Raw genomic sequence first — 27,765 nt, 5'->3', positions numbered from 1 at the left:
TGCGTAAAACATGACCAATCCAATTAGCCTTCCGTTTTCGTGTAGGATATTCCTCTGCTCACTGACTCTAATTAACACTTCTTCATTTCTCACATAATCACGGAACTGAATAAGAGGTCAGGGCCCTGAATGGGCTGGAAGAGCCATTGAAAAAAAAAATACTACACGTATGTCCCCAAGACAGTGACTTGTTTAAAGGTTTTCCATCTGAACTCTTGAATGCTCACCTCCTATGCATGCTACACGTTCTGCAGATGTTATCCTCTTTGACCAATGGCATTACTTGTTTATGGTGCTTACTCTCTCCTGAGTTGTGACGCCGTACCACTCTCCCATCATAATGATGAATGCAGCATCTTCGCCCTATCAGACTGCACGGCGTCTCATCCTAGAGTGGCTCTGTCGGTAGCTGAGGCTGCAGGTGAGGAAGGAACCGGTTGTGGCCTGGTTGACCTGAAGGGACTGAGGAAACCCGTAAGAACCTCAGCTGGCATATCCGGTTTCCGTGCGGATATTTCAACCCGGGATACTCCGGATGTGAAGCGGGAACTCTGCGTCCTCAGCGGCAAGGTCCGTGAATGTTCCTGAGTCCCGGGCCCTGCACGACCCGCGGTCCCCGTGTTCCCTTGTCGTTTTCATGCTCTGCCGCCCCAGGCTCGTCAAAAAGCCGTCGTTTGCCCTGGAAATTAGATTTCCCCACGTAGCGATGAAGTTTCAAACGGACTGCTCAGGGCTCCTGCATAACAAATATGGGAGCCTCTTTCCTCAATCCCGGGCCAGCCAATCGCAGCGCGGCTCGCAAAATAACGTCGCTCGTTGTTTGTTATTCAAAGCAAGAAGAAATCTAATTTTCTGCGTCGAGATGAGGCGACCCGGGCCCGCAATTAGAAGGCGCACTGACGTCATGCGAGCGATCTGTTATCTCAAGGTGCAAGCTGCCCGCCCGACCGCATGTGATCCACACTGAAAGTTGTCGGACGAATTTAATTCCACCCCAATCCGCGCTGTCCCCCCCCCCCGCTCCACTTTGGGCGGCTCGAGTCCAGCTCCGTCCGACGCGGGGCCCTGCAGGCTTGGTCCTCGCGACAGTCTCTGCCCCTTAACGAGGTGCCGCAAAAAGGTAAAGTTGCCCCTGTGGCTCTAATTAAGCACCACCCCATGAAGACGTGTGGGGGGGGGAGGGTGGGCTTGACCCCACATCTCTTGCTTCTAACCCGAATCGAACCCCAATTCCTCCCACTACGGGCCTACCAACTGCGAATATTACATCGTGGTGTCACATAAAAGAGGACACGATGGGCAGAGCATATAGCACATATGCGAGAGAAGAGAATTTTTTACAGAATTTTGGTTGGAAGGTTTGAAGAGAAGAAACTGAGCGAGAGACCTAAGCACAGAAGGAAGGATAATATTAAAATGAAAATTTCAGAGAGTGTGGACTAGATTGGTGCTCAGGACAGGCTCTGTTGAGGTCGGTGACGAACCTTCGGGTTACGTGAAAGGCGACTAGCCGAGCTTCTAAAGAAGGACACTGCCCTTTGCTGCTCGGAAAGTCCCGGCGCAAAGTCCCGGCTGTGAGAGCAGACAGTCAGTGCAACAACAGGTGGCTGAGGCCCTGCATACATGTCTTAGGCGACCCCTGATAGTTCAATTTCCCAGTCCGTAATCTGGTTACGACTTGTCTTGTTTCCCGGATTAATACCCTGTCAGGGGGTGACAGGCCTCAACCATTGCTTGGAGTTTACTCAGTCTCTCTTGCTACGACACATCATTCGCTGTATAGGATTCATGAATTGATACGGCGATGTAAAATAAGTCATCGGAACAACCGTCACATTACTCAGTGGTACAGGAGCCGAACGGAGCGATCGCACGAGTACACTTTGAAACCGGGAACCACAAAACGTTCAGCGAAAGTACTGTGGTAACTATACGTACCGATTTCTTTAGCCATCAGAAGCTCTGTACTTTGCCAACACAGTGAAGCTGTTGTATGTTCCGTATCACTCTCACAGTAAACAGCGACTGTTTCTCATTCCGTATCACTCTCACAGTAAACAGCGGCTGTTTCTCATTCCGTATCACTCTCACAGTAAACAGCGACTGTTTCTCATGAACTACAACCGGTTGGGCTCTGAAGCCTAATGGAAAGAACACAATGTGTTTTCTGTGGGGTCGGGGTTAGATGATTGGAGATCATATGGATGGACTTCTGGCATCAAGGGGTAAAGCCATGCCTGGGCAGAAGAACCGTTAAGGCGAACAGAGGGCCTGGTGGAAGGGCTCCATGGTACCGAATTTTACCAGAATATCAAGTTTGAGGGTATTCCCTGCGGCTAGGAGCGGGTGTGAAACTTGGTCCCCAAGGGTGCAAGTAGGAATGCACTTTAGCCGGAAGGCATAGGTGGAAACCGAAGGATGATATTAAAATGCATCTGAAGAATTCTTTGCATAGTACGGCAAGCAAAAGTCTGAGCAAATGAACTGACTGCCTACGAGATGGTCGACCGTTGTTCAATTCCTGAAAAAGACAGAGATTTTTCTCATGGCCACCCCTGTGCCCAGACTAGCCATACGCCCTACTGAGTCACCTATCCAATGGCTACTTGGGGTAAGGTGGTCACAGCGTTAAGCTTATCTTCTGCTCTCACCTAGCGATCTGTTGAGGCACTAGGCTTCTGCACGGACTGTACCGCGCTAATTAAATCACTCTCCGCCAGATGGGGCAGAGATTAGTGCGCTCAATACCGGCCGGATTATAGCGCCGTCAGAGCGTGAGCCGGGGCGATATCACGGCGGCGCTCCGCTCACGCTGCGGCCTCCTTACTCCCGCGCCTCCAGGTGGTGATACACGTAAGGCTCAAGGATGAACGAAGCGAAGCGGTACATGGAAAGGATTAAGATGGGCTGAGCATGGACCTCGAATGGAGGAAAAAAGTAGAGGCCGCATAGATCAGCGAGTTAAGTGCGTGATTGGGCCGCGCCATAGCTCAAGCGGTTAGTCGCTGGCTTCCCACCGCGGCGGCCCGGATTCGATCCCGGGTCTGGTCGAGTGGGATTTGTGGTGGACAAAGTGGCGCTGGGGCAGGTTTTCTCCGAGTACTTCGGTTTCCCCTGCCAATCTTTATTCCACAGTCACCCTCACCTATCATCTGGGGCTGGTACAATAGGCCAGAGGTGGGTGCAGTACAAGGGACTCAGTCCCACCCCACTAGCAACAAAAAGAAATAATAAGTGCGTGATTACTGGTTAGACGACCTGGGTTCTGATACCAGCAGTAGCAGGGGGGTTTCGTATTCAGTAAGTACGAGAAAGGGTAAAGCAACCGGAGCCCAAAGCTGAAACTCATTGCCTTCATTCGCCTTAGACAAACGGCCCACTTTATCGTATGGAGAATAGAGACGTTAGTAAGGAAGATATAGACGAAGATGCGAGTGTAATGTCAAAAGGGATGCTGCAAAGCCAGCTTCTTGGTGTGATTGGAATGAACTGGCCTTGTTTCGGTGAGTACCATTGGATGTCGGGAAGCGAAATGACGACGCCTAGGCTCTGAATAACAGGGAACAGGGCTCCAGTCCCCATTTGCATGGCCCCATGAAGACATATAGCTCCACGAAGGTGAATGGTGGCTTCAGGCTTCAGCCGCTTTATGCAAGCTGGAGTCCCACAGCAGTCTGGATGCAAAGTTGGGCATGTAGCATACATAGTTACGGTTGAGAAGCCGCTTAGTAGGTCCAGATATGGGCTGCGATTATTCTGTCAGGGCTGTCAGTGGCGGTGCGAGCGAACAAGCAACTGAAATTAGGTTCGCGAATTTGGAAAACTTGGACATTGAAGTGGATGTTAATAAAGATTGGGAAACTATTAGAGAAAATATCACAATTTCTGCCAAGGAGAGTCTAGGTTATTATACACTGAGGAAGCATAAGCCATGGTTCAATGAACGATATTCAGAATTATCACACAAAAGGAAACAAGCCAAATTGCAATGGTTACAGGATCCAAGCGAGTTAAATGGGGATAATCTGAACAATATAAGACGTGAAACCAGCAGGCATTTCAGGAATAAAAAGAGGGAATATCTGAAAGACAAAATTGATGAACTTGCAATGAACAGTAAGAACAAGAACATTAGAGACCTGTATAGAGGAATAAATGACTTTAAGAGGGGTTACCGGCCTAGCAGTAACTTAGTAAAGGATGAGAATGGTGATCTGCTTGCAGATTCCCACAACATTTTGAATAGGTGGAGGAACTACTTCTCTCAGTTATTGAATGTACATAGGGTCAGTGCTGTTAGGCACATAGAAATACATACAGCTGAGCTGACAGTACCTGATCTTAGGCCTTTTGAGGTTGAAAGTGCTATTGAAAATTTGAAAAGTTATAAATCGCCAGGTAGTGATCAAATTTCGGCAGAACTTACTCAAGCAGGAGGCGAAATACTACGTTCTAAGATCCATAAGCTGATTACTTCTATTTGGAATATGGAAGAATTGCCTGATCAGTGGACGGAGTCTATTATTGTACCAGTTCACAAGAAGGGTGATAAAACTGACCGTAGTAATTATCGGGGGATATCACTGCTATCAACTTCATACAAAATTTTATCCAATATTCTTCTCTCAAGGTTAAGTCCATATTTAGTTGAAATTATTCGAGATCAACAGTGTGGGTTTCGACGTAACAGGTCAACTACTGATCAGATCTTTTACATTCTTCAGATAATGGAATTAGAAAAAATGAGAGACTTCAAGAAATCCTATGATTCAGTTAGGAGGGAAGTCTTGTACAATATTCTGATAGAATTTGGGGTACCCATGAAACTAGTCAGGCTCATTAAAATGTGTTTACTATAAACATATAGTAAAGTCTGTATAGGTAAACTGTTGTGTGATAATTTTCCTGTCTAGAATGGTCTAAAACAAAGAGATGTTTTATCGTTACTGCTTTTCAACTGTGCTTTAGAAAATGCCATTAGGGAGGTCCAGGGAAACCAGGTGAGACTGAAATTAAATGGGACACATCAGCTGTTGGCCTATGCCGATGATGTGAATCTACTGGGTGATAATACAGATACCATAAAGAAAAACACACAAACTTTAATTGACGCAAGTAAAGAGGTTGGTCTAGAAGTAAACACAGAGAAAACTAAGTATATGTTACTGTCACGTCACCAAAATGCAGGGCATAAACATGACATAAAATCAGCTAACAGATATTTTGAAAATGTGGCACAGTTCAGATGTTTCGGAACGACTATAACAAATCAAATCCTGATTCAGGAGGAAATTAAGAGTAAGTTGAACTCGGGAAATGCTTGCTACCATTCAGTGCAGAACCTTTCGTCTTCTCGTCTGCTGTCTAAAAACATAAAAGTCAGAATATACAGAAGTATAATTTTTCCTGTGGTTCTGTATGGGTGTGAAGCTTGGACTCTGACATTAAGGGAGGAACATAGACTGAGGGTGCCTGAGAACAGGGTGTTGAGGAGAATATTTCAACCGAAGAGAGACGAAGTGACAGGAGGTTGGAGAGAACTGCATAATGAGGAGCTTCATAACTTGTACTCTTCTCCAAGTATAATTAGAATGAGCAAGTCAAGGAGGATAAGATGAGCAGGTCATGTAGCACGAATGGGGAGACGAGAAATGCATGTAGGATATTGGTCGGAAAGCCAGAAGGAAAGAGACCAGTAGGTAGAACAAAACGTAGGTGAGTGAACAATATTAAAATGAATCTTAAAGAAATAGGATGGGATGGTATGGATTGGACTGATCTAGCTCAGGATATAGACCAGTGGAGGGCCCTTGTGAACACGGTGATGAACCTTCGGGTTCCATAGAATGTTGTGAAGTTCTTGAATGGCTTCAAAAAGGGCTCAGCTCCATGATGGAACAATGGGATAATAATATTAAATTGGATATTGTAAATATTGATGAATTGAGTTAGCACAAGATAGTAAGCAGTAGCGAGATTTTGTGATAGTGGCAATGAACGTTCATGTGAGAGTACAGTAAATCCGGATTAAGCGATAATCCGGACTAGTGAATCAAAATGTAGCCCTAAAAGAACTTGGAAAACAAATAAATGGAAAACCTAAGGATGTAAGCAGTGCTGATGAAAATAAATAACAAAATAACACTGCAGAGCCTTTGTTTAAGAACTATAGAAGGGCAATGCAGTTCATCGATAGAAGGCTCAAAAGCTGTATTTGTTTTTGAATGTAGTAACGCTGCAGGTTTGAAGAAACATGTCAAGTTTTGTCTGAACAGACCAATGACTCATCTGCCTTCCTAAACGCCATGTGTCTTTTAAATTGTGTACTCAATTGTGAACAGAATTCTTCATAGTTCGATCCGGATTATCCGACATCCGGATCAGCGAGGGCTTACTCCAATAGGCTATTTGCCGACGATGCTCTATAAGTCTTTGCTATTTTAAAATGATTGCTTACGAAACGATATCAGCTGCAGAAATTTATGGCGCCGAATGGCAACCTTTAAATGGTTGGGCTGCTGTCTTGAGGAACAGGTTAGCTCTAGGTTTGAGTCTCGGCTAGATCATGCATTACGGTGGGTTTTCTTTTTCTAATTTTCTTCAGCTTTCTAAACTAATGCCAGGAAAGTACTTTAAAACAGAGCACTGCAGCTTGTGTAAAGGTCCCGTGATCTCCGAACGGCCGATATTTCACCAGCTGACAGCTGAACAACTCTGCTCGTCTTTATGACTCCCAGACACGAAGCGGAGACTGTGGGAACTGGCTCAGTGGTGGAGCTAGCGCGGTAACCAGCCTGATGTAGCGCTAATCCACGCAGTATATGGCATCGATGTCCTGGGGGCTCTTCCTGATATAATCCATCAGTTCCTGGCTTATCAGATGACAGAACCGTAGTGTACAGACAGCGTATGGCGAACTTAACCCTTTGAAGTTCAACTAAATCATATTTAAAAATTCAATTCCTGTCTCACAGAAAACACGGAGCGTCTCCATGACAAAGACCGGCCGGTTAATGTTGTTTAGCGACGCGATCGCTGGAACACATAAATATACTTCGCGGGCAGAATACAGAGTTTTGTAAATTTCTGTCATGTGATGTATAGTTACCACTGTGCTTTAAAGGGCAAATGTACTTAGCCATAACCAAGGCCTTACCACTACTTCTAGCGGCTCCCCAGAAGCGGTTGCGTTTTATGCAACCCGAAGGTTCATTAAGGCATTCACAAGAGCCCGCCACTGGTCCCTATCCTGAGCCAGATGAATCTAGTCTACAAGCCTGGCATCCTCCGAACTATATCTTGTTCTCGCAAGTGGGTACTGCCGGCCAGACTTTTCGACTAAAATGTGGTATGCATTTCTTGAGTCTTCAGTTTGTGCTACACCCTTTACCCTATCTCATCTTCCTTGCTCTGATTACCCTAATAAAATTTCGTGAACTGTAGGTCTTCAAATTTGTCTTACTCCACTCACATTTCCGCTGCACGCACTGAAAGCCTTTCCGGGTTCACTAGTAAAAGGTAAAGTTGTCTCTGTGCTTAACTAATTAAGCACTAGACCATGAAGGCGTATGGGTAGTGGATGTATAGATCCACATTTTCTTGACCTCGGCACTAGTTGGATGTGAATGGTCAGGTTCACGCCCCGGCCGCTTTACCCCCGAGGAAAGAGCCCCCGGTACCCATTATGTAGGAGGTTGGGTGGAACCCAGAGCCGGTCTCGACGACATGGAGAAGTGAAAGTTCTTGACCATACCGGGACTCGAACTCCGACTCTTCCGTATTCCATCTCGTAGCCAGTCACTATACCAACTGAGCTATCCCGGCTTCAGACGCCTTCTAGTTAGTGCCGTAATTTTTAATGTATATTTTTCATCAGATACGAGGCGGAAAGGATCTGTCGTCCATCTTTGTCGTGGTCTTCCTGCTTTGCGTCTGTAGCTCCGTAAGTCGTCTTTCAAATGCTTGTTCTGCAGCCCGCAGTGCAGACTGTGCTTAGACGCAGAGAGAGGTGTAGTCTGAGCTGAACCCTCGGGGTGGCAGCTCTGCGCCCGTCATCGCCCTGCCGCCGGGCTTATTTGCTCAAGTGGCTGGTGAAATATCAGGATCACCATTATCACCAGAAGAGAGGACAACCAGCCCCGCAAGAGTACAGTCGCTTGTCGATTTGCGACGTCCGTCCGTTCACGTTGGGAACTGCAGACGACTAGTCAACTTTATCTTCCGGCCGTCTTACCCTCGGTATTGTTTGGGTGAGCCCCAGAGCTTGTCTAGACGTGAAATCTAAAAAGAATGACAGGTCTGCATTAGAATTGTCTAACTTCAAGGAGCAGAGCCCTGTTGACAAGTTAATAGCCGCTCAGTTAATGAAGAAATGATGTACTTTCATGAAAACCGAAAATTCATTACCGACTTGACAAGAACCCATAACTGGTTTCTATTATGAGCATGAGATAAGTCCACAGCCTCCCATCCTATTTCTTTCAAATCCGTTTTAATATTATCCTCCCATCCACACCTAGGCTTGCCTTCCAAGGTTATGTATGCAATTATTTTCTCTTCCACGAGTGGAAGGGCCCACGCCATTTCCTTGGTTCGATCATCCTAACTGTGTCTAGCGAGGAGTGGGCATGCGCATCGCGAAACCCGTGTTAGAGCAAAATTACATATGTTCGGCTTGAGGTACTGTGAAGAACACTGCGCTCTTTTTGGGGAGTTGGCCGCCTCTTTCTGCTGGTGTCTTTCTTGGCTTACTCTTTCACCCTGAAGACTGAAGCTATATGTTCCTCAGAAACGTTAGGCTTTCTAACTACACGGCGTTACAACCTAACAGGCCGCACTTTTCACAGTCTCCGCCGTGAATTCCTGGAATTCAGAATAAATCTTGTCTATTTCTTTCAGTGATCAATGTAAAAGTCACATTTTATCTAAACCTGTTCATGCAGGACGCAATTGTTTCGTGCCTACTAATTTCTACAGAAATATCCACGATTACAGAAGAAAACTACAAGGAAGAAGAAACTCGAGTCAGGAGAGCCGAGACTCGAATCCGACAGGCTCTGTGAGCCCCGTGCCCAATTTGAGGAAAATATCACGGAGCAAGCAGTAGGTGGCTGTGCAGTTTGCGGACAGTGTCACGGAGCAGGCAATAGGCCCTGTTGTAGGGGGGGGGGTGCAGTTTATTGTGCGGATCACATGGAACACACAAATACACTGTGTGAGCAGAATGCAGGGCGTTTTAATGTTACAGCAGGTGATACAGGAGCCAGGATAACTAGGGGTGTGGTGGCCTAGGAACCGGGTTTCGATTCCCCGCTGAGGCAAGTGATGTTGCTGTCTCCTCAGTGTCAGACCGATTCTGGAGCATGTGTATGTGATTCTCCTATGTGTATCTTCCCTGGGGTAAAGCAGCGAAAGCATGAAACTGACCACTCACCTCCACCTTGTGCCGAGAAGCTATACCTGCAATCCTTTACATGTCTTCATGGCATCATTTTTAACACTTTAAAGCCCAATGGTTACTATACATACCACCTGCTTTAATACACTAAAACTCTGCATTCTGCCCACAGAGTGTATCTGTGTATTCTGTATGATTCTTACAACAAACAGCATTAACCGGTTGCTGAGACGTAATGTGTTTTCTGTGAGGTACGGACTGAACTTTTATATGCTACTTGACATGAATTCAGTCTGTAAATAGTTAATTTAGCCCAGGGGCAAAAGTTACATTTCGCTTTACGGTGGGCGCCGCGTGCAGTTACTGCAGTTAAGGCTGGGGCCACACAAGCGCACAAAATGCGTCCGTCGTAACGAACGTCGTGTCATTCGTTGTAGAAATAAACAAGAGAGGTGAATGCTACGCTTTCTTCTGGCTCCATTGCAGACAAAATCTACGCACAGCATCCTGCAACTGTGTGGCGTCCTCAGCAACGTCCGTCATAAAACACGTTCATTAGAATGGACGCATTTTGTGCGCTCGTGTGGTCCCAGCCTAAGACAACAAAGTGATCCGTCCGATCGCGAAAAAACGACGGGACTGCTTGAACGTTCAGTGGACCGATACAAAACAGCCCGTCCTGTCGTGATCACGTAAGCCGCTGTGACGGACGCGGGCCAGATCGTTACTCTGAGAGACTGACCGGCCCTGTACCCGTGTCAACTGCTGCATGGAGCAGTAGGACCTCACACACTGACATTGTGACCCTTATCGTACATCCAGATAGGTGGAAACTGACGCTTCGGAGGATAGATTGCGCGGTGGAAGCCTCAAATCTTATGGACGAGTACTTCATGACAGCTCGTGCAACGGTCGGGATTCGAACTGGCATAACCACGCAGCAAGGCAAATATGCACTGGAGCACAGAATTACATCGGATGACGAATCTTGCTGAGGGCAACGCTGCATTGGTTAGGGCTATCAAGAGATGGCGCCAGGGTATACAGGTGTGCAACTCGAGCGGCTGCCCACAGAGGGCACTGCATTGCTTCTTACGCAAATGAGACGCATCTCTGAGGCGCATAGTTGGCGGCAGATGTCACGGCAAGGCAAATCTCCCGGACCCCTCTGTTTAACGGAAAACCTCAGCATGACGTAGTGGCATTCTCGGTCGTGAAACAAATTTGTGGGGCTGCAGTGGGTGTGCCCTGTAGCACGCACGGGAGATGAAACACAAGCAGACGTTTAGAAGCCCCACGTAGCAGCCGCTCTTGAGAAGCTGTTAGTCGTTCAGCTAATCTAGACATTTCCAACATCGTGTGTTAGTCGAAGGTCACTACCGTACTCACAGAGCTCAACACTGGGCCCTATTCTGAGTCAGTTTAATCCATTCCTAATCATCACACCTTATTTCTGTAAGTTCCATCTGCTACCCTCCCTTCGACACCCAGTCCCCCCAAGGTGGGGGAGGGTGGACATTTATTTGAGAGCCAAAAGGGATTCACTAGAGGCTGAGGAATACAATGAAACACTTCGAAAGATTAACCCAATACTAATGAATTGTTATCGGGAGAAAATCTGTGTTATCGAATACTCGGACGCCTTGTGGAGCGTCAGAAACTGACTACTCTCTTAATATTCCTTACCACCCCAGACCTTCGTTACAAGAATCAACCAGGTTTTCCTTGTGGTGACTACGAGTAGACTTATCTTCTGGCACGTGACGCGAGTAATCCAGTGGGAGTTCATCAACGTTTGACAGGAACGTACTGTCCAGATCTTCAGAGCGAAAGAGTAAGCCACGCAAGCAACCAGCAAGAAGGGATAGAGACTGAACCCTGAAGATGGTGGCAGTACGTTACTCCGAAGCTTTGGTGAGGTTATGCCGGGCTATCGGGTAAGATAACAGGCCTACTGCCTGTCAGCTGGGAACACGGAACGGAAGTCGCGGCGGGGAACCTGCACTTGCCGTTACAGCTGTGCCTTGCCCGAGAGGCGCACTGAGCAAGTGTTACCGGTCCATTCCTCTGGCAGTTCCGGTTCGCTGGAGCTCGCGTCCTCACATTTAGTCCAAAATATTCTGCTCGCTAGCGTATCCATGCGTATTTCTTTCAGTTCAGCACAAGTAATGAAGTTCTAGACTGTGCGGTGTCAAGTCTTGCCTGGTCCAGATATCTGTTCTCAGTCATTCCCTTTCTGCGAAGGTCCAAGTTTCACACACGTAAAATAGCAGGTAAAGCATTTCCCGATTTTTCTTCTTCAGGAATACGACTTCATGCTTTTATTTTGGTGCTCACGCTGCTCAAGTCTGGCCTGCCTCTGGTGACGCGCCCCGTGCCGATGTCCTTACTAAACTCCGTTCAGAACGCAATGCTTCCAGCAGGCGGGCAACCCGTCCCGTCTGCTCCCCGAGATCCCCGGATTGGCGATTTCAGTTCCTATCGCTTGCTAAAATAGAATCTAGTGACTGTGTAGTGATGACGTCACTGCCTGATTGCGAAGCACACTCAGGGACACCGTGCACTTGTGTCACTTGCTCCGTTAGCTAATATGATTGATTCTTTTCCAGCAGATGTAGCGGGCCCCGCTGGTTCTCTAGGGAGACTTCCGTAACCTGTACTGAAACCTGAGATGGGCGGGCAGTGTAGTATAAATGGATAATAATAATAATATGTGTGTGTGTGTATTTTTCAGTGGAAAATGTTAAACAGGAAGGATAAGAGACACAGAACTAGATATTAGGTTGATTTATTCTTCCACTCAGTTAGCGACGCTACCAGGAGCAGAGACTTATATACCGTCGAACTGTGAGATGAATAGTGAACAGGAAATTAGAATATATGTGGCAGGAGCTTGCGGCCTAATTTGAGGCACTGTCCCGGCATTTGCACGGAAGGACTGGAGGAAACCGCGAGAAACCTCACTCCAAATCTCTCGTGTCCTGACCGAGCTATGAACCCGGCACCTCTCGAAGGAAGAGTGCTGCGAAACTCTTTGTACATGTTGGTACAGATGTCGAGGGGCGACCGACAAAGTTTCCATTGAGGCTGTGGATCTGTGATGGGCGTAATAAACTGACGGGAGACTTGACACCCGGTCCGCGGTTCGATTACAAGGCGCAATATTGCGCGCAATAAAGCCGTACAGACTCAATTAAGTGGCAGGCACCTTATTGCCGATCTTTACGATGTTTGTGGAACATGTCGCTGCCGTTCCTATCGGCCCCTGCGCACGGTCAAGGCGGATACTGTGAATGGACCCCACCACTCGACACCAGCACAACTCGGTTGCTCACATCGACTTTCGGGGCCGAGGCGCCCCGTTGGCTGCTTGCCCGTATTGATCCCGGGGGAAGCTGTGGACAGCAAGAGGCTATGTCGCTGGAGCTCCAGACTTGGGCGCTTGATGCCCTAGCACGTCACAGGAAGCAGAAGCCGCCCCCACCCCCGCGCTCGTGTTGTTTGTGCAAGAGCAAAGAGCGCTTGATGGGAGCCGAAATTAAAACTTTCTGATTGTATCCCCTGTCCTGGCCCGTTCAGGTTCACAATTAATTCTGAAACAAAGAATCCTATAGGCTACACATTTGGATAAAGGGTCAGTCCCTCCTGCGTGAGTATACATCGTGCGAGGTTCGAACTCGCGACCTTACTGCGGTACACTTATTTCCCAGCAGTGTCTGAGTGGAATCCTCCCCACGCGGCCTTCAATCGCATTGCGTACTTTGACGGATGCAGCTCGTCTACTCGTCGAGACTTATGAATCGTGACTACTAGTTCACTGGCCAGCAGAGGTAGTTCAAATGTCGTATGAAAGTGTGTGATAATGTTAAAAAAGTTGTACTTAAGCTGCCAAGGCCATCGGAAGTACTCGATGATGTGATTCCCGGTTGCGTACGTTGAATCTGTGGGCACGCTGTCAGAAAAATAAGCTAATATCACCAAAAGGAGAGCCAGCCGTTATGAGAAGAGGTTGGGACGTTCACACGGTGAGACGGAGAAGTTATGAACGTGTGGGCCTCTGCGCCGGTTCTGCCGGGGGCAGGTTCCTGCCGCCCGCTACTCATGTTTATTTATAGCGGGTTCCACCTGCTCCAGTGAGCCATATGAAGCCGAGCGGCCAGCTTCACGCCCCGGTCGCTTGCCCGATCGTCGCATACCGCTGAGAAGCGGGAAGCACTCCTGTTTCGTATTCTGCAGCTCCTGGGTTCTGATCTCGGTCCGGAGACTTGCTACTTATTCGAGCTTTTCTATGGTTTTGCTCAGTCCCTCCCACTCACGCCCACATCATTCACTTTGCATACTGATGTCTCTACTGTATGATGCAACAAAATTAGAGCTACCCAGAGCGTCGTTAAGTAACCTTGGTTCTACAACCCTCGAGAAACCTTGGCCTGCATCGCGACAGGTGTCCATCCTCTGCCATTTACCGCCTGCCGCCTCCATCGGTTCACTTTTACTACTCACAGCATCAAAACCTTGGCCTTTCCGCATTTTTCGTAAATACATGGATAAATTTAGCGCTGTATACAATCACACACAGCAACGCATTTGAAACTTCCACTGAACTGTCATCTAGCCGGTTAAGGCACAGCGGTAACTATACTTACCACCTCCCTTAACATTCAAGACCTACGAATTCTGCCCACACAGTGTATTTATGTGCTTCATATGATTCTCAAAATAAAAAGCGACTGTTTCCCTCAACATCATTAACCGGTTGGGCTTTGTAACGGAGATGAAGTGTGTTTTATTTGAGGTGGGAATTGAACATCTAAATATACGTAACATTAAGATGCATTCCAGCCTTCGAAGTGCACGTCGGCCAAGCAGGGCCATCCGCCCATCGTGGTCAGACAACCCCCAGCCTGTGTGCCCTCAATGCGAGACAAACAGGAGGCAAATGTTCCGTTTTGAATAGCTTCGTTTTTACGGGTTTGGGTAGCAGACGGGAAGACAAAACATTCTGAAACATTCCACCATTTGACCTCGCCTCGTAAACGCAATTTGCTTTCGTTGCTGCAACTGGCTGCCCCTCTACTGCGATCACACTAGTCCACAAGAAAACCTGCCCCCCCCCCCGCTGTATTTACCATGTCATATCTGTGCGTGTATTGTGTATGTGCCCCTGATATTGTAGCGAACGCTCGCTAATTAGGATCAAAATATGGAAAATGTTATTCACAGTTTAGTACACACTTTAAAAGACGCGTGGCATTTAGGAAGGCAGATGAGCCACTTGTCTGTTCAGACAGAACTTGACAATTCCTTCAGACCTATATTATTACGTTCAAAAACAAGTACAGCTTCTGAGTCTTTTTACGATGAATAAATGTATTGTCTTTATATAGTTTTTAAATAAAGGCTCTACAGTTATATATTTTTTTGTTTATTTTCACCACCACTACTTATATCAATTATTTTTCCATTTATTCGCGATCTAAGTTTTTGTTTTAGGGCTACATTTTGTTTCACTAATCCGGATGACCCTCCTCCAAACTAATCCCGATTAGCGAGTGTTTACTGTCTTCAATACGTAATTAATTAACACAAGTTTTATATTTCGGCACTAGCGATATATGATGGCACGCGGTAGCGTAGTTGGTTGAGGCACTATGCTACAAGCCGTAAGGTCGCGGGATCGAATCTCGATGAGGTCACTGGATTTTTTCAATTGACCTAATCCTTCCGGCCGCACTATGGCCCTGGGGTTGACTCAGCCTCTAACAGAAATGAGTACCAGGAATCTTCCTGGGGGTAAAGGGAGGCCGGCGCGTAGGGCTGACAACCTTACCGCCATCTTTGAGCCGATTGTCTAGAAAACGTGGGAACCTCAACATCTCACAACCCTATGGGCCTTCACGGCCTGTTACAGGGATAGCTTTACTTTTTTTTTTTTTTTTACTATCGATATGTAGATGGGGGCGTGCAACTAGTGGCTCGTCGGCCTGTTGGTTTTGTGCTGACCGCGAGTGTCTTCCCATTCTAAAAAGCTATTCATTAAAGCCGTCCTCCTCTTACAGAATGAGGCGAATATTACTGAGTAAGTTGAATGAAATGTAGAGGCAAAATGAAGGTAAAGTTGTCTCTATGCTTAAATAATTAAGTACTATGCCATGAAGGCGTATAGGGGTGTGGAGGTAGAGCTACACCAATCTTAACCTCGGCTCTAGATGGAGGTGAGTGGACCGGATCGCTCTATTCCTCAGGATATGTGCCCCGGCTGGATGGCCCTGTGTCGGGAATCGTGCCGCGATTCATGGGTCTTGCAGCCCGTGTCCCGTCGCCAAAATGCAGGTAGTACTGAAACACAGACCGCGCGGACAGCCAAGTACAAGGCGGGGAGATCAAATAGAGACACGTAACAGGATTCGTAGCTCAGCGCGTGAGGACGATGTGCACCGAAGGTCACTGTCAGTAATACCGTGTTTGATCATGAAAGTGCCTGGCTCTGCAGAATGTCTCGCAAGTAGCGCTTACGGACTCCTTCAAACACACAGATGCAAATATGTCCTTTGACAAAATGTCGATGGGCGCATAATTTTCGCGGAAGATGCGGTTAATCTTTTAAAGTCCAATGGTTAATCATTACTTTAATATACCAAAACTCTGCATTCTGTCCATAACCTGTATTTGTGTTCCGTACGGTTCTCACGCTAAACAGCAACTGTTTCCCCAAACTGCATTAACCGGGTGGGTTTGTAGCGGAGACGTAATGTGTTTCCTGTGAGGCACGAACTGAATTTATATAATATTTAGACGAGATTCGGTCCTTAAACAGCCCATGTGGAGGCAGATTCGAATACCTCCACCGTAGCCATGCGAGTCGTAGGAGGCAGCGAAAAGGGAACCCAGTGCCTGGGGGTATAACCGGGCCACCTTGTTCGGGGGGTATGAATAGGGGACCTGACCCTCCGGGTTGGGGAGTCTCGAATCTTAAAGACACTAAAATATGGTCGTAAGTCCCGTGAGACTAGGACCCAAGAATGACTGCGCTGGCGAGGGTCAGCAGCAAATGTAAACGACAGACCCATCCTCTCAACAGTGAAGGCGCCCCATATCAACAAACCCGCAACTGTCCAACACTAACAAAAATCTGACTTTGGGGGCCGGATGGGGGCTTCACACCAACAGACTGGTCCACTGACCGACGGTCTTAACATAACTTTGCCTTCGACTCTTTGAAAAATAAAGTTGGACGCAGCGTCTGTTCCCCGTAATCAAGCTTTCAGAGAAAATGATGCGTCCACCGAAATTGTATCAAGGGACATGTTCGCCTCAGTGTTTGTCAGGGAGCTGAGTACTGAGTCCATAAGGGCGAATTTCCGGGGACTCTATATGGCCGTCCTTCACAGGGATCTGCGGAAATGGTTTATTTAGCGACGGTGTATAGCGTCGAATAGTTTATAAGTGAGCCATCATTTGGAAGGGATGGGGAAGGAAGCGGTAGTAGCCGAAACAGAAGTACTGTCTCGGCCGAGATTCGAACCGCTTGAGCCAGTGCGCAGCGTAGAGGAGACATACAGCTGTGAATGCAGTTGCAGTCGGGCTGCGCTGGCTCAGCTGTCTATGCAGGGTGCAAGCCCGCTCGGTCTAACAGGGCACTCACTGACTGAGCCATCTAAGGTCTGGTTTCGCAGAAACGCACTGCCGAAGAATAAGACGAACAAATAAGCAGCTCTGCAACCCTCAGAATGGGGGTAGTAGGTTCCTCCGAACAGACTACATGGCATCACAGGGACAACTGTGCTGGCGAGGACCAGCAACAGTATACTCCAACAAATGAAGCCCACCACTTCACTGGATCACACACAACGTACAACACAACGCGAATAGAATCATACTTAGCCAACAACAGGAACAAGGGTCACCGTTACATCCTTGTATCTACTCAGGAAGACTTCTCAACATATTGCAAGGTGCGTTAACCATCAACTCGTAATATTCACAACCTATTTTAACTGTGTTCATTTTTAATTTTACTTTATGTAACTACTGAAATGTCCTTCTGTGATCAGACGGCAATTCCTTTAGAGCGCTGGCTGTACCTACTGATGTTGGCCTATAACGACCATGTAAAGGCGAAATATTTACCTACTCCTATTAAAATTAGACACGCTTATTTGAACACAGAGGTTCAAGATGATCGGCAAGTTCAGGCAGGTAGCCAATGGAATTTGTAGCGTACGTTTATCGATAAAGGAAAGAGAATAAAGTCCCTATGCTTAACTAATTAAGCACTCCGCCATTAAGACGTACGGAGGAGTAGATGCATAGATCAAGTCTGCTTGATCTCTACACTAGATGAAGGTGAGTGTTCAGTTTCACGCCCCGGCCGCTCTGAATGACATAGAGAATATTCTTGGCCCTACCGAGACAAATGTCATTAACAAACAAGCATAAAGGTGTATGTGATTCTGTGATACCGTGTAGTTTGGTACAATGGTAAACAGGGTTTAGTAGGAACGTCGTGCTTAGAATTATTCTACCGTGAAGATGAAGGTAATACGTTCTTCGGAAAGGCTGGTGAGGATGTGCCAATATACACGGCGTCATATCACACACGAACATGTTCTTTACACTTACCGACAAGAGCGCCTCAAACTTCAAAATGAATTGAATATGTACAATTTCGAGGGACGCGTTATGTACCGCAGTATATTACACAAAACATCGAAACAAGGCAAGAACATTTTTGCATCGGAACGAAAACATCTCATCCCTAGAGAGAGACAGCAGTCTCATAAAATTCCGAGAAAACTGGCGAAGGCTCGTTTCGCAACATAACTCAAGCCAAATGTCATTCAGTTTCAAAATAGATACCAACCTTAACGTGCTGTGCATTGTTCATAAGTTGGCAACACTGAGGCTGCTCTACATATGTAAACTACATCAGGGTGGGGCCGTAGAACTTGTTAAGCCGCACTGCACGCATGCGCGAGCCTCCAGGGACACTGGACGGAGCAGGATCTGTGAGCAAAGGGGGGGGGGAAGAAGCTAGATGGAATGATAGAAGCTGGACACAACGGTCTGATTTATGGTACAGGCCAAATTAAAAATGAAGCAACGTTTTTTATTGTATTTATCATAATCCTATTCACGGTTCTAGTACATCGTGTAGGGCGCGATGAGGCGGCGTTGCTACATCTCACATTACGTGAGTGCTGTGCTGGCAACATCGCGCCCATATCTCTATTCTACTGTAATACCTTGAGATCGGAAACAACAACAACAACAACATGAACAGAACGTTCTGGAGTCCGCACACGTGTCAACAAGAGTGGCACTAGCGTCGCATTATCTCTTCTATGCTGAAGCCATGCATCTTGGTAGACGGGTTCCTCTGCGGTCTGACTGTGGGTGTGATCCCTTTATCTCGCGATGTTGACGGCCCCGGATCTGAGGGCGAGCTACGGACACGGATATCCGGAGGCTCCGGCACTTTCCTCCGGAATATACCGAGTCCCATGCTAGGGCCCGGAATGTGTTCCAGACTCGTTACAGTGGCTGAGGTGGACCTATGCAGATCACGGCGTATCTGCAGATGGGGGACGTGCGGGGTGTCGGGAGGCGGCTGGGGACGCATCGTGTATGAGGACGAGGATGAATCGTGATGGTGACAGCGCGTTGTGGGGGGAGGAGAACTTCGCCGAGGTGGGGGAGTGCGCTCGGGCGAGGACGGTGATGGTTCCTTATGCGGGGGTGGTGGCGCCTCAGGGCGGGTCGACGTCTCCGCCAGCACCTCAGGGGGAACATCGCCCACGGTGTGCGTCAAGGCGTGGCGTCGGAGGTCGCAATTGCGTCGGAACACCTTACCGCAGGAGCCGCACTCGTAGGGCTTGTGGTCGGTGTGCGTGAGCAGGTGTGTCTTGAGGTTGGAGCGCTGGTTGAAACTGCGGCTGCACACCGGACACTTGTGTGGGGACTCCTCCATGTGCAGGATCTTGTGCACGGCCAGCGTCCGCGACTGGCAGAACCCCTTGCCACACTCACCGCACTTGAACGGCTTCTCCTTTGAGTGGATGTACCTGCAACAGAGATCGGAATGCATCGTAAACACATCCTGACTCCCCAGATTCTAACCTGATTAAAATGTTTTGTCGTCTCACCAGACAAATTCTGACATGATCAAAATGTACTGTGCTTTAGTCCTGTCTCACCAGACAATTCTGACGTGATTAAAATGTTCTGTGCTTTAGTCTTGTCAGTCCCGTCTCACCAGGCAATTCTAACACGAGTAAAATGTTCTGTCTCACCAGACAAATTCTGACCTGATTGAAATGCTTCGTTATTCAGTCCCGTCTCACCAGACATATTCTGACCTGATTGAAATGCTTCGTTATTCAGTCCCGTCTCAACAGACAAATTCTGACCTGATTGAAATGCTTCGTTATTCAGTCCCGTCTCACCAGACAAATTCTGACCTGATTAAAATGCTTCGTTATTCAGTCCCGTCTCACCAGACAATTCTGACGAGTAAAATGTTTTATAATTTAGTCCTGTCTCACCAGACAATTTCTGACCTGATTAAAATGCTTCGTTATTCAGTCCCGTCTCAACAGACAAATTCTGACCTGACTGAAATGCTTCGTTATTCAGTCCCGTCTCACCAGACAATTTCTGACCTGATTAAAATGCTTCGTTTTTCAGTCCTGTCTTACCAGACAATTCAGACCTGAGCAAAATGTGTCGTATTGTTGTTCTGTCGAAACCATAACCTAGCGACGAACTTTATGGTACAGGTTCTTCACTGACAAATAACAGTTTTCCAACTGGCCACTATATTCCGCGGCCGTTTTGTACTTCGACAGTTCACCACACAACTAACTCCATGGAACCGAACCCTTCTTGAGATGTACCAGCCGCTCAGACACTCAAGAATTTCCTTACATTTTACGGAATATGAAGGTTCATTATAGTGACCACGAGATATTGTCACCGGTTCCTATCCTAAGCCAGATGAATCTAATCAATACTACCCAATCCTATTTTTCTAAGATTCATTGTAATATTATCCCATCCAGTTCTTTCACATCCTAGTGGCCCCTTTCTTTCTGGCTTTCCAAATATCCCATATGCATTCTTCTTTGCCTTCATTCGTGTTACATGTCTTGCCCATCTCATCCTTCTTGACTTGCTTATTTTAATTATATTTGGCGAGGAGTAGGAGGTATGAAGTGCCTCGTTATGCAGCTTCCCCCGATCTCCTATCGCTTTATCCGTCTTCGGCCCAAATATTCTTCTCGGCACTCTGTTCTCAAATGCCTTCAGTCCGTTAATGTCAGAGACCAAGTTTCACACCCATACAAAACCGCAGGAAAAATTATAGTTTTGTGCATTTTAATTTTTACGGTTTTAGACAGAAGACGAGAAGACTTAAGATTCTGAACTAAATGATAGCAAGCAATATCAAATTCAGTGTGCTCTTAATTTCATCCTGAATCAACTTCTGATTAATTACTATCGATCCCAAATATTTTAACTTTGTCACAGTCCCACAGCTGTCTGTGTTACGTGTGTGTCCAGGCATTCTGATCACCAGACACGACTTCTCTGCGTTTACTTCTAGACAGGGTGTAGTGAAGCGTTTGTGTGGCGTATTTAGAAGCAATGGAAATAAAGAATCTTGTGCCTCTTTAGCCATCTTGTCTAACAATGCAGAGCCTTGTGGTAACTATATGCACCGCATTATTTAACAATTCAGATCTCTGCGCAATTTCATTCAAGTGTTTCGTACGATTCTTTCTAATCGAATACAAGGTGTTTTCTCTTAGGTAAAGCTATCCCTGTAACAGGCCGTAAAGGCCCATAGGGTTGTTTGACGTTGAGGGTCCCACATTATCTAGACAATCGGCTCAAAGATGGCGTTAAGGTTGTTAGCCTTACGCGCCGGCCGCTCTTTATCCCCCAGGAAGATTCCTGGTACTCGTTTCTGTTAGAGGCTGACTCGATTTCAGGGCCTTAGCGTGACTGGGACTCGAACCCGCAACCTTGCGGCTTGTAGAATAGTGCCTCAGCCAACTACGCTACCGCGAGCTGAAATTTACATGTCACTTAGTAGGACCTTGTCTGTCTGAGGCCAGCTTGTGGTTGGCACACACGGTTCACAATTTCGGAAACGANCTGCATTCCGCTGCCTGTGGAGCCACTTCAACCTGCCTGACGTTCGTAATTGGAGCAAGACATTGACACGAATGTATCAGGGCTCGAACTCTCGGCTCCTTGATTCCAGGCTGCGCTGATACTCAGAGGGAAGCGCTCCAGACAGCTCGGTCGGTATGTGAACGCGCCCGGTAACAAAGGATTTATGTTTATGCATGGAGTGGGTGGCAGCCCTGACATGGCGTCACAGCGGGTCCAGCGGCGGCTCCCACGGACACAACGAGAGCAGTGACTGAAACCCAGCCAACTGACCGATTTTTATTAAATTTAGTATGATAGAAGTTAGACATGCTTTCGTAGTTCCTTATACAATTAATTTCATGGAGCAGTATCTCTGTGAAACTAACAGTCGCTCAGCTTGTCAATAAACTCTCCGCCATTATGTAACCCGTAGAATCCTTACCGGGTTCACAAGAGCCCACAAGGGGACCCTATCCTGAGCCAGTTGAATGCAATCTAAGCTCTCTCACCATATTAAGATCTGGTTTAATAGTGCCCACCGATCTGCTCTTTGGTCTTCCAAGTTGTCTCTTTCCTTCAGGTTTATAAGGGGGATATTGAAATACTGTACTGTCTTTTAATCTTACGTACAATGCAAAGGGAATAAAGAACGGGCGACTGCTGGAATTCCATGTTCCCTTTCTCGTTCGACGCGACTGGTGGTCAACGTAGCAAACATGGAGGCAGCGCGAACGCTTCAATAGCGAATTTAACAGAACCGCGGATAACGACGCAGTTCTGCGATTCACGTAACCCCATGAACTTCATAAGACACAGTGCATGAGAAGCTGATAGTGGCTCAGCGGGTACAAAAATTCCTCGCTTTTTAAATAACCTTGCGGTTCATTACCGTGTTCACAAAACCTCAGCATCAGACTTTATACTAAGCCAACTGAATGTAACCCAAAGCCTCACACCCTATTAAGATGGATTCCCCATCTACGCCTTTTTCTTGCAACAGGTCCGCTTCCCTCGAGGCTTTCCTACCAACAGACGCCATTTTGCAATTTCTCGTGTTTCTCGTCCAGTGCACCCTCCACCCCAGCTGATTACTGCGAGGGGCGCCCCTTCCCAACAGAACGGTTAAGTCTCTGCGCGTCATGAAGAGGTTCGCTCGCTGGATGGAGTGGTCAGCTTCACGCACCGGCTGCTTTAACCCCGGGGGAAAAACCTGTGTGTGTGGGCTGCTTAGCAACCCGGGGTTAGTGGGTCTCAAAGCATATGAGAGCCCGAGACCAACATAAGTTCAAGGCTACAGGACAACAGCATGTGCAGTGCGGAACAGGCCCGAGCTTATCGCCCGTCTCCCTAGTCCTTGTACGGTCGTGACGTCACGGCCGGTATCTCACACTCGTCGGCTGGTGGGATGACGGAAACGTCCGTGTCCTATGCGGCATTTGCCTGGAGACTTGAACCACACACAGGTTCATCACCGCCGCAACAAAAACCTGCGCTCACGCTCCAGGGACAACGCTGTGTCTGTGTCCTTGTTCAATGGGATCTCCCCACGGCACTGACTTTGGCTTCTGGGTTTTGACACCGCGTAGTCTGGTAGAGAACACACTTCATACACCTTCAGCGTGCAATGCAGCAGATACCACCGAAACGTTGGTACCTTTCTACCACACTACACAGCGTCACGTCCCAGAAGACACTTCTCTTCTCCACAGCGTCTAGGCTGGCCCCGTATCCACTGGCTAGCGGGGGTAGAGCAGCCGGGGCGTCAAGGTGACCACCTGCATCTAGTACAGAGGTTAAGAATGAGTGGACCTATACTTCCACTTCACCGCAGGACGTAGCGTCATGCTGAGTCAAGCACTGGGGCTTCTAACACCGATATTAGCGGACTTCGTTCTTCATTTTTAAGAACTATATTTCACCGTTACACATAACGCAATTGGAACTTCACTACTTACAATGATTTCCTTTTGACAGTTCGGAAGGCCAAAATGTGGGATAATATTAAAATGAATCTTCAAGAGACTGAGAATGAGGATCAAATGCTGCCGTGGGTTGCCGAGGTCCCTAAAACATCTAACTTTGCGGATTGGATTCAGCTGTCTCCACATCATGGGTCCTGAGAACGACAGGAAGTGGCCATTAGCGTGCGCGCCTGCCACGAGTCTCTCAGCAGAGATAGCACTTACCGGTTACCGAACTCTGTGACGTCACATAGCGCTTCGCCCGTCTAATGAGCTCACACGAGGCCCTGAAGAAATCCGCGAGGCTTTCCCAGTCGTTTTCATTTTTCTAGCTACAAGTTTGTGTCACTCCGCAGCGGGTTACAATTTTTTTTTTTCAATAACCAGTAATCAGAATAAGAAGTCCTTCGGGCTTCCGCCATTCCTTAAAATTTCAATGCCTGGACTGTAGCTGCTTTCCTTGTCAAATTAAGCAACTGAAATTTACTCAATTCAATTGATGCCTACCGTACATAGTGGCATATTTCATGATTTTATTATGTCCCTTGTAAAAAAGAGAGAAATGAAATAGATAGGCTTTCTAGTTCGGTCTGTCAGACGAGCTAGCGGTTCGTATCAGATAACCTTATGGAGGTCTTGATATGATTTCCTCTTCACTTCCTTTTCGTGATTTCTTTGGAATCGGTAATGTCGATGGTTGTAACAAAGAAGCTGTGATCTTCTGACCGCTCCTTGTCCCCGCTACTCAGCAATGTCCTAAGGACACTAGTAGCTGCGATAGCGTATTCAGTATAGCGACCAGATACGGCCTGGACGACTGTGGATTGGAGTTCGAGTCCCAGTAGGGTCAAGAATTGTCTCTTCTCCACATCGTCCAGACCAGCTCTGGGGCCCACCCAACCTCTTATCCAATGGGTACCGGGGGCAGAGGGGCCAGGGCGTGAAGCTGATCACTCACCTCCAGCTAGTGCCGAGATCAAGAACATGTGGATCTATACATCCATTCCATCATACGCCTTCATGGCGTAGTGCTTAATGAGTTAACTGTGCTGTGCTGAGTGCCCGCTGTAGCAAGAGAACTTCCCCAGCCATTACTCACATCGGGGACACACCAGTCGCGGACCGCTGAATGTGAACACAGGACAATGAATGATTTCTACGCGGTCCGCCTCCCCGGATCAGGTGTCGGCAAGTCAGGCCCCCCCGGAGCGCGACTCATGCCACGGCACGGCGCTGGGCGACTAAATTTATCGTCGGTAGGTTCGGGGTCAGAGCTCCCGTGTTCGATAACCGTCAGGACATACATAAATATTGTGCTCTGCGCACATAGGATGTGTTTCAGGCTCTGGTTGCTTTATCTTAGGAAATTCATATATAGTTTTAACGTGATGACGAAGACAAAGATCCCTGCCCATGCCGGGAATTGAACCCTATCCCCACATAGTCTAATCTAATTGTGTCAATGTGTCACAATCAGTTTACTCAATCTGAAAATTATGTGCCTAGACCTTCAAGTGATCTCTTACCAAGAATGTATCCGGCAGACGTCATAAAGAAGTGACCTACAAGTTGTTACACTCGACGGACTTTTTATTGACTTTGTGACTGATAGTGTAACGGACCAAAAATGAAACAATTCAAAAAAAGAAAAAATGAAACTTCTCATTGTGGAATTTTCTGTAACCCCCTGACACTCCCTTTTGGCACCCAGTTCTAAGACATCCTCGGTCTGTGTTCTGAGGTCAGGTTTCGCGAGGAACTTACGAGCAAAGGCCGCGCCATAGCTCAAGTGGTTAGTCGCCGGCTTCCCACCGGGGCGGCCCGGGTTCGATTCCGGGTCTCGTCAAGTGGGATTTGTGGTTGACAAAGTGGCGCTGGGGCAGGTTTTCTCCGAGTACTTCGGTTTCCCCTGCCAATCTTCATTCCACCAAATTCTCCATCATCATAATCACCCGGGGCAGACTACAATAGGCCAATCAGTGGCCGCCGTGCCGAGTGGACCCAGTTGGACTCCACCCCCCACTAAGCGAAATAAAAAAAAAACTTACGAGCAATATTACATTTAAAGTTCTCACAGCGGTGACTAAACATGACGCCGTGCAGTCTGGTACAAGTTCATCTGCATTTCGGAGGAATATACTGTCTCTATCTTCAGGGTATAATATTAAACTACGGGGGCGACCAACGGTCCGCTTCATGCTTGCTTGGTTTTCTCTTCGATCCTGAAGATAAAGGCAATGTGTTCCTCCGAAGCGTCAGTAAGCTTCAACCAGTGTCGCATCCCAGAATGCAGTACACTTCATATCATTTTATCCGAATTTCTTCAGGACTATTATCTCAACTTTCTGTCGTTCCCAAGCACAACAGACCACTGAAGAAGGCCCACCCATTATACATTCATTCTGTCGTTCCAATTTCCTTATTCCATATACTTAAATTACGTCATATTAGTAGGCATGATGACTGAGTAAGGATCGGTAAGGAGGTCCCGTTTCTTCGTCGGTCTGTTCATGTTCTGGGGCTCGCACGGTAACCGACAATGACAGTCATTTTGTGATCACGATGATGAACAATCCCTGTTGATAGTAGCCTGGAGCGAGATTTGAACTGGGTGGCAGGGAGTTCTGTGTCTGGCTGCAGAACCACGCGCTGCGGTGTTGCCATGCGCAGCGGGCTGCATTCCATTAGGGTTCGCTCTGAATCCGTACGCTGAGGTATGCGCGTCCCTCGCTCCGTCAACATGCACCTCGCTTGTACACTGCCACCACTCCAGTATTTGCTGACAGATCCCAATCTTGCTCCGGCATGTTCTGACGGCAAGTCGCGGGTGGCAGGAAATCCTGTATACCTAAATGACCCCACGGGCTCATTAGCAAAACAGTCTGCCACTGACCCTATCCTGAGCCAGATGAATCCACTTCACATACTCTCATCCCATTCCTGTAGGATGGTAGCGGCCCAAAGTATATAACAGACCCTCGCTAATCCGGTTGCAGTTAATCCGGATCGAAATATGAAAAATGCTGTTCACAGCTGAGCACATATTTTAAAAGCAGACGAGTCACNCTGAGCCAGATGAATCCACTTCACATACTCTCATCCCATTCCTGTAGGATGGTAGCGGCCCAAAGTATACAATAGACCCTCGCTAATCCGGATCGAAACATGAAAAATGTTGTTCACAGCTGAGCGCATACTTTAAAAGACTTGTCTGTTCAGACAAAACTTGACAAGTTTCTTCAAACCTGCAGCGTTACGTTCAACTTATGTTTTCTATCGATGAATACAAGTATTCTTTTTTTTTTAATAAAGGCTCTACAGTGTTATTCTTTTATTTATTTTCATCAGCACCACATGTATCACTGAACTTTCCATTTATTTGTGTTCTAAGTGTTTCTGTCTTTTGGGGCTACCTTTTGGTTCACTAATCCGGATGATCTCCCCCCAGTTAATCTCGATCAGTGAGAGTTTACGGTATTTGTAAATTTGTGGTTGACAAAGAGGCGCTGGGGCGGGTTTTTTCCAAGTACTTCGGCTTCCCCTGCCAATTTTCATTCCACCAAATTCTCCATCATCATAATCACCCGGGGTAGGCTACAATAGGTCAATCAGTGGCCGCCGTGCCGAGTGGACTCAGTTGGACTCCAACCCCCACTAAACGAAAATGACATTCAATGGAAGACTAATATCAGCATATGGATTACTCCTAGACTTGATACACGATGACACAGGCCACCTGTGCACGCGTGCATTTATCACACTTTATGGTATCGCTCTACCGGACTGGACGGTGTCACATCCCAAATGACCTTCATTTTTTCGGCCTCGGTAGTACCTGACATCTGTGCTTCAGGACAACTTAATTCATAGGACAAAACGCAGGAGTTCTGAACCTTAACTCGTTCCTTCTGCAGAAGACTCCTTACGTAATGATAAGATCCGTCGCCCTGTGGACAACGTGCAGCCAACAGACCACACGAAGAGCGAGTCGTTCCAGTAGACGTCATATGAACCTATTTAATTCCGATATTTTTTGCTCCATGGATCAAAACCCGGAACACTTTCCTATAAACGGTCGCCTTTCTTTCATTTCTATGATGCATGCTACCCGTCTAGCGAATCGTCTTGATTCAATACCAAGGACGCAAGTTTCAAACTTCCTGCAACCGCCGAGTTTCGAACTCATTCCGCTAGAACCGCCGCCTGTCACTTCCCCATTGAACCCGGTGAAGTCGAGGCCTCTTCGCT

At 47.3% G+C, this 27,765-nt stretch overlaps 2 protein-coding genes across 2 annotated transcripts in view; one reads left to right on the top strand and one right to left on the bottom strand.

The window, feature by feature from the left end:
• Positions 1-27,765, top strand: part of LOC111867471 (ATP-dependent DNA helicase PIF1) — a 112,227-nt gene that overhangs the window by 55,109 nt on the left and 29,353 nt on the right. The gene's annotated exons all lie outside the window — the stretch shown is intronic.
• Positions 18,486-27,765, bottom strand: part of LOC111867472 (protein bowel) — a 21,391-nt gene continuing 12,111 nt past the window's right edge. Inside the window, exon 3 of the mRNA XM_023857376.2 lies at positions 18,486-19,461. Coding sequence (XP_023713144.1) covers positions 18,720-19,461 — 742 coding nt within the window. The 3' untranslated portion in view covers positions 18,486-18,719. The remainder of the gene's footprint in view (positions 19,462-27,765) is intronic.

The sequence above is a fragment of the Cryptotermes secundus genome, unplaced genomic scaffold (genome assembly GCF_002891405.2).
Source record: "Cryptotermes secundus unplaced genomic scaffold, Csec_1.0 scaffold843, whole genome shotgun sequence".
NCBI lineage: Eukaryota > Metazoa > Arthropoda > Insecta > Blattodea > Kalotermitidae > Cryptotermes > Cryptotermes secundus.
The sequence above is the reverse complement of the archived record's forward strand: the minus strand, read 5'-3'. Positions and strand labels throughout refer to the sequence as shown.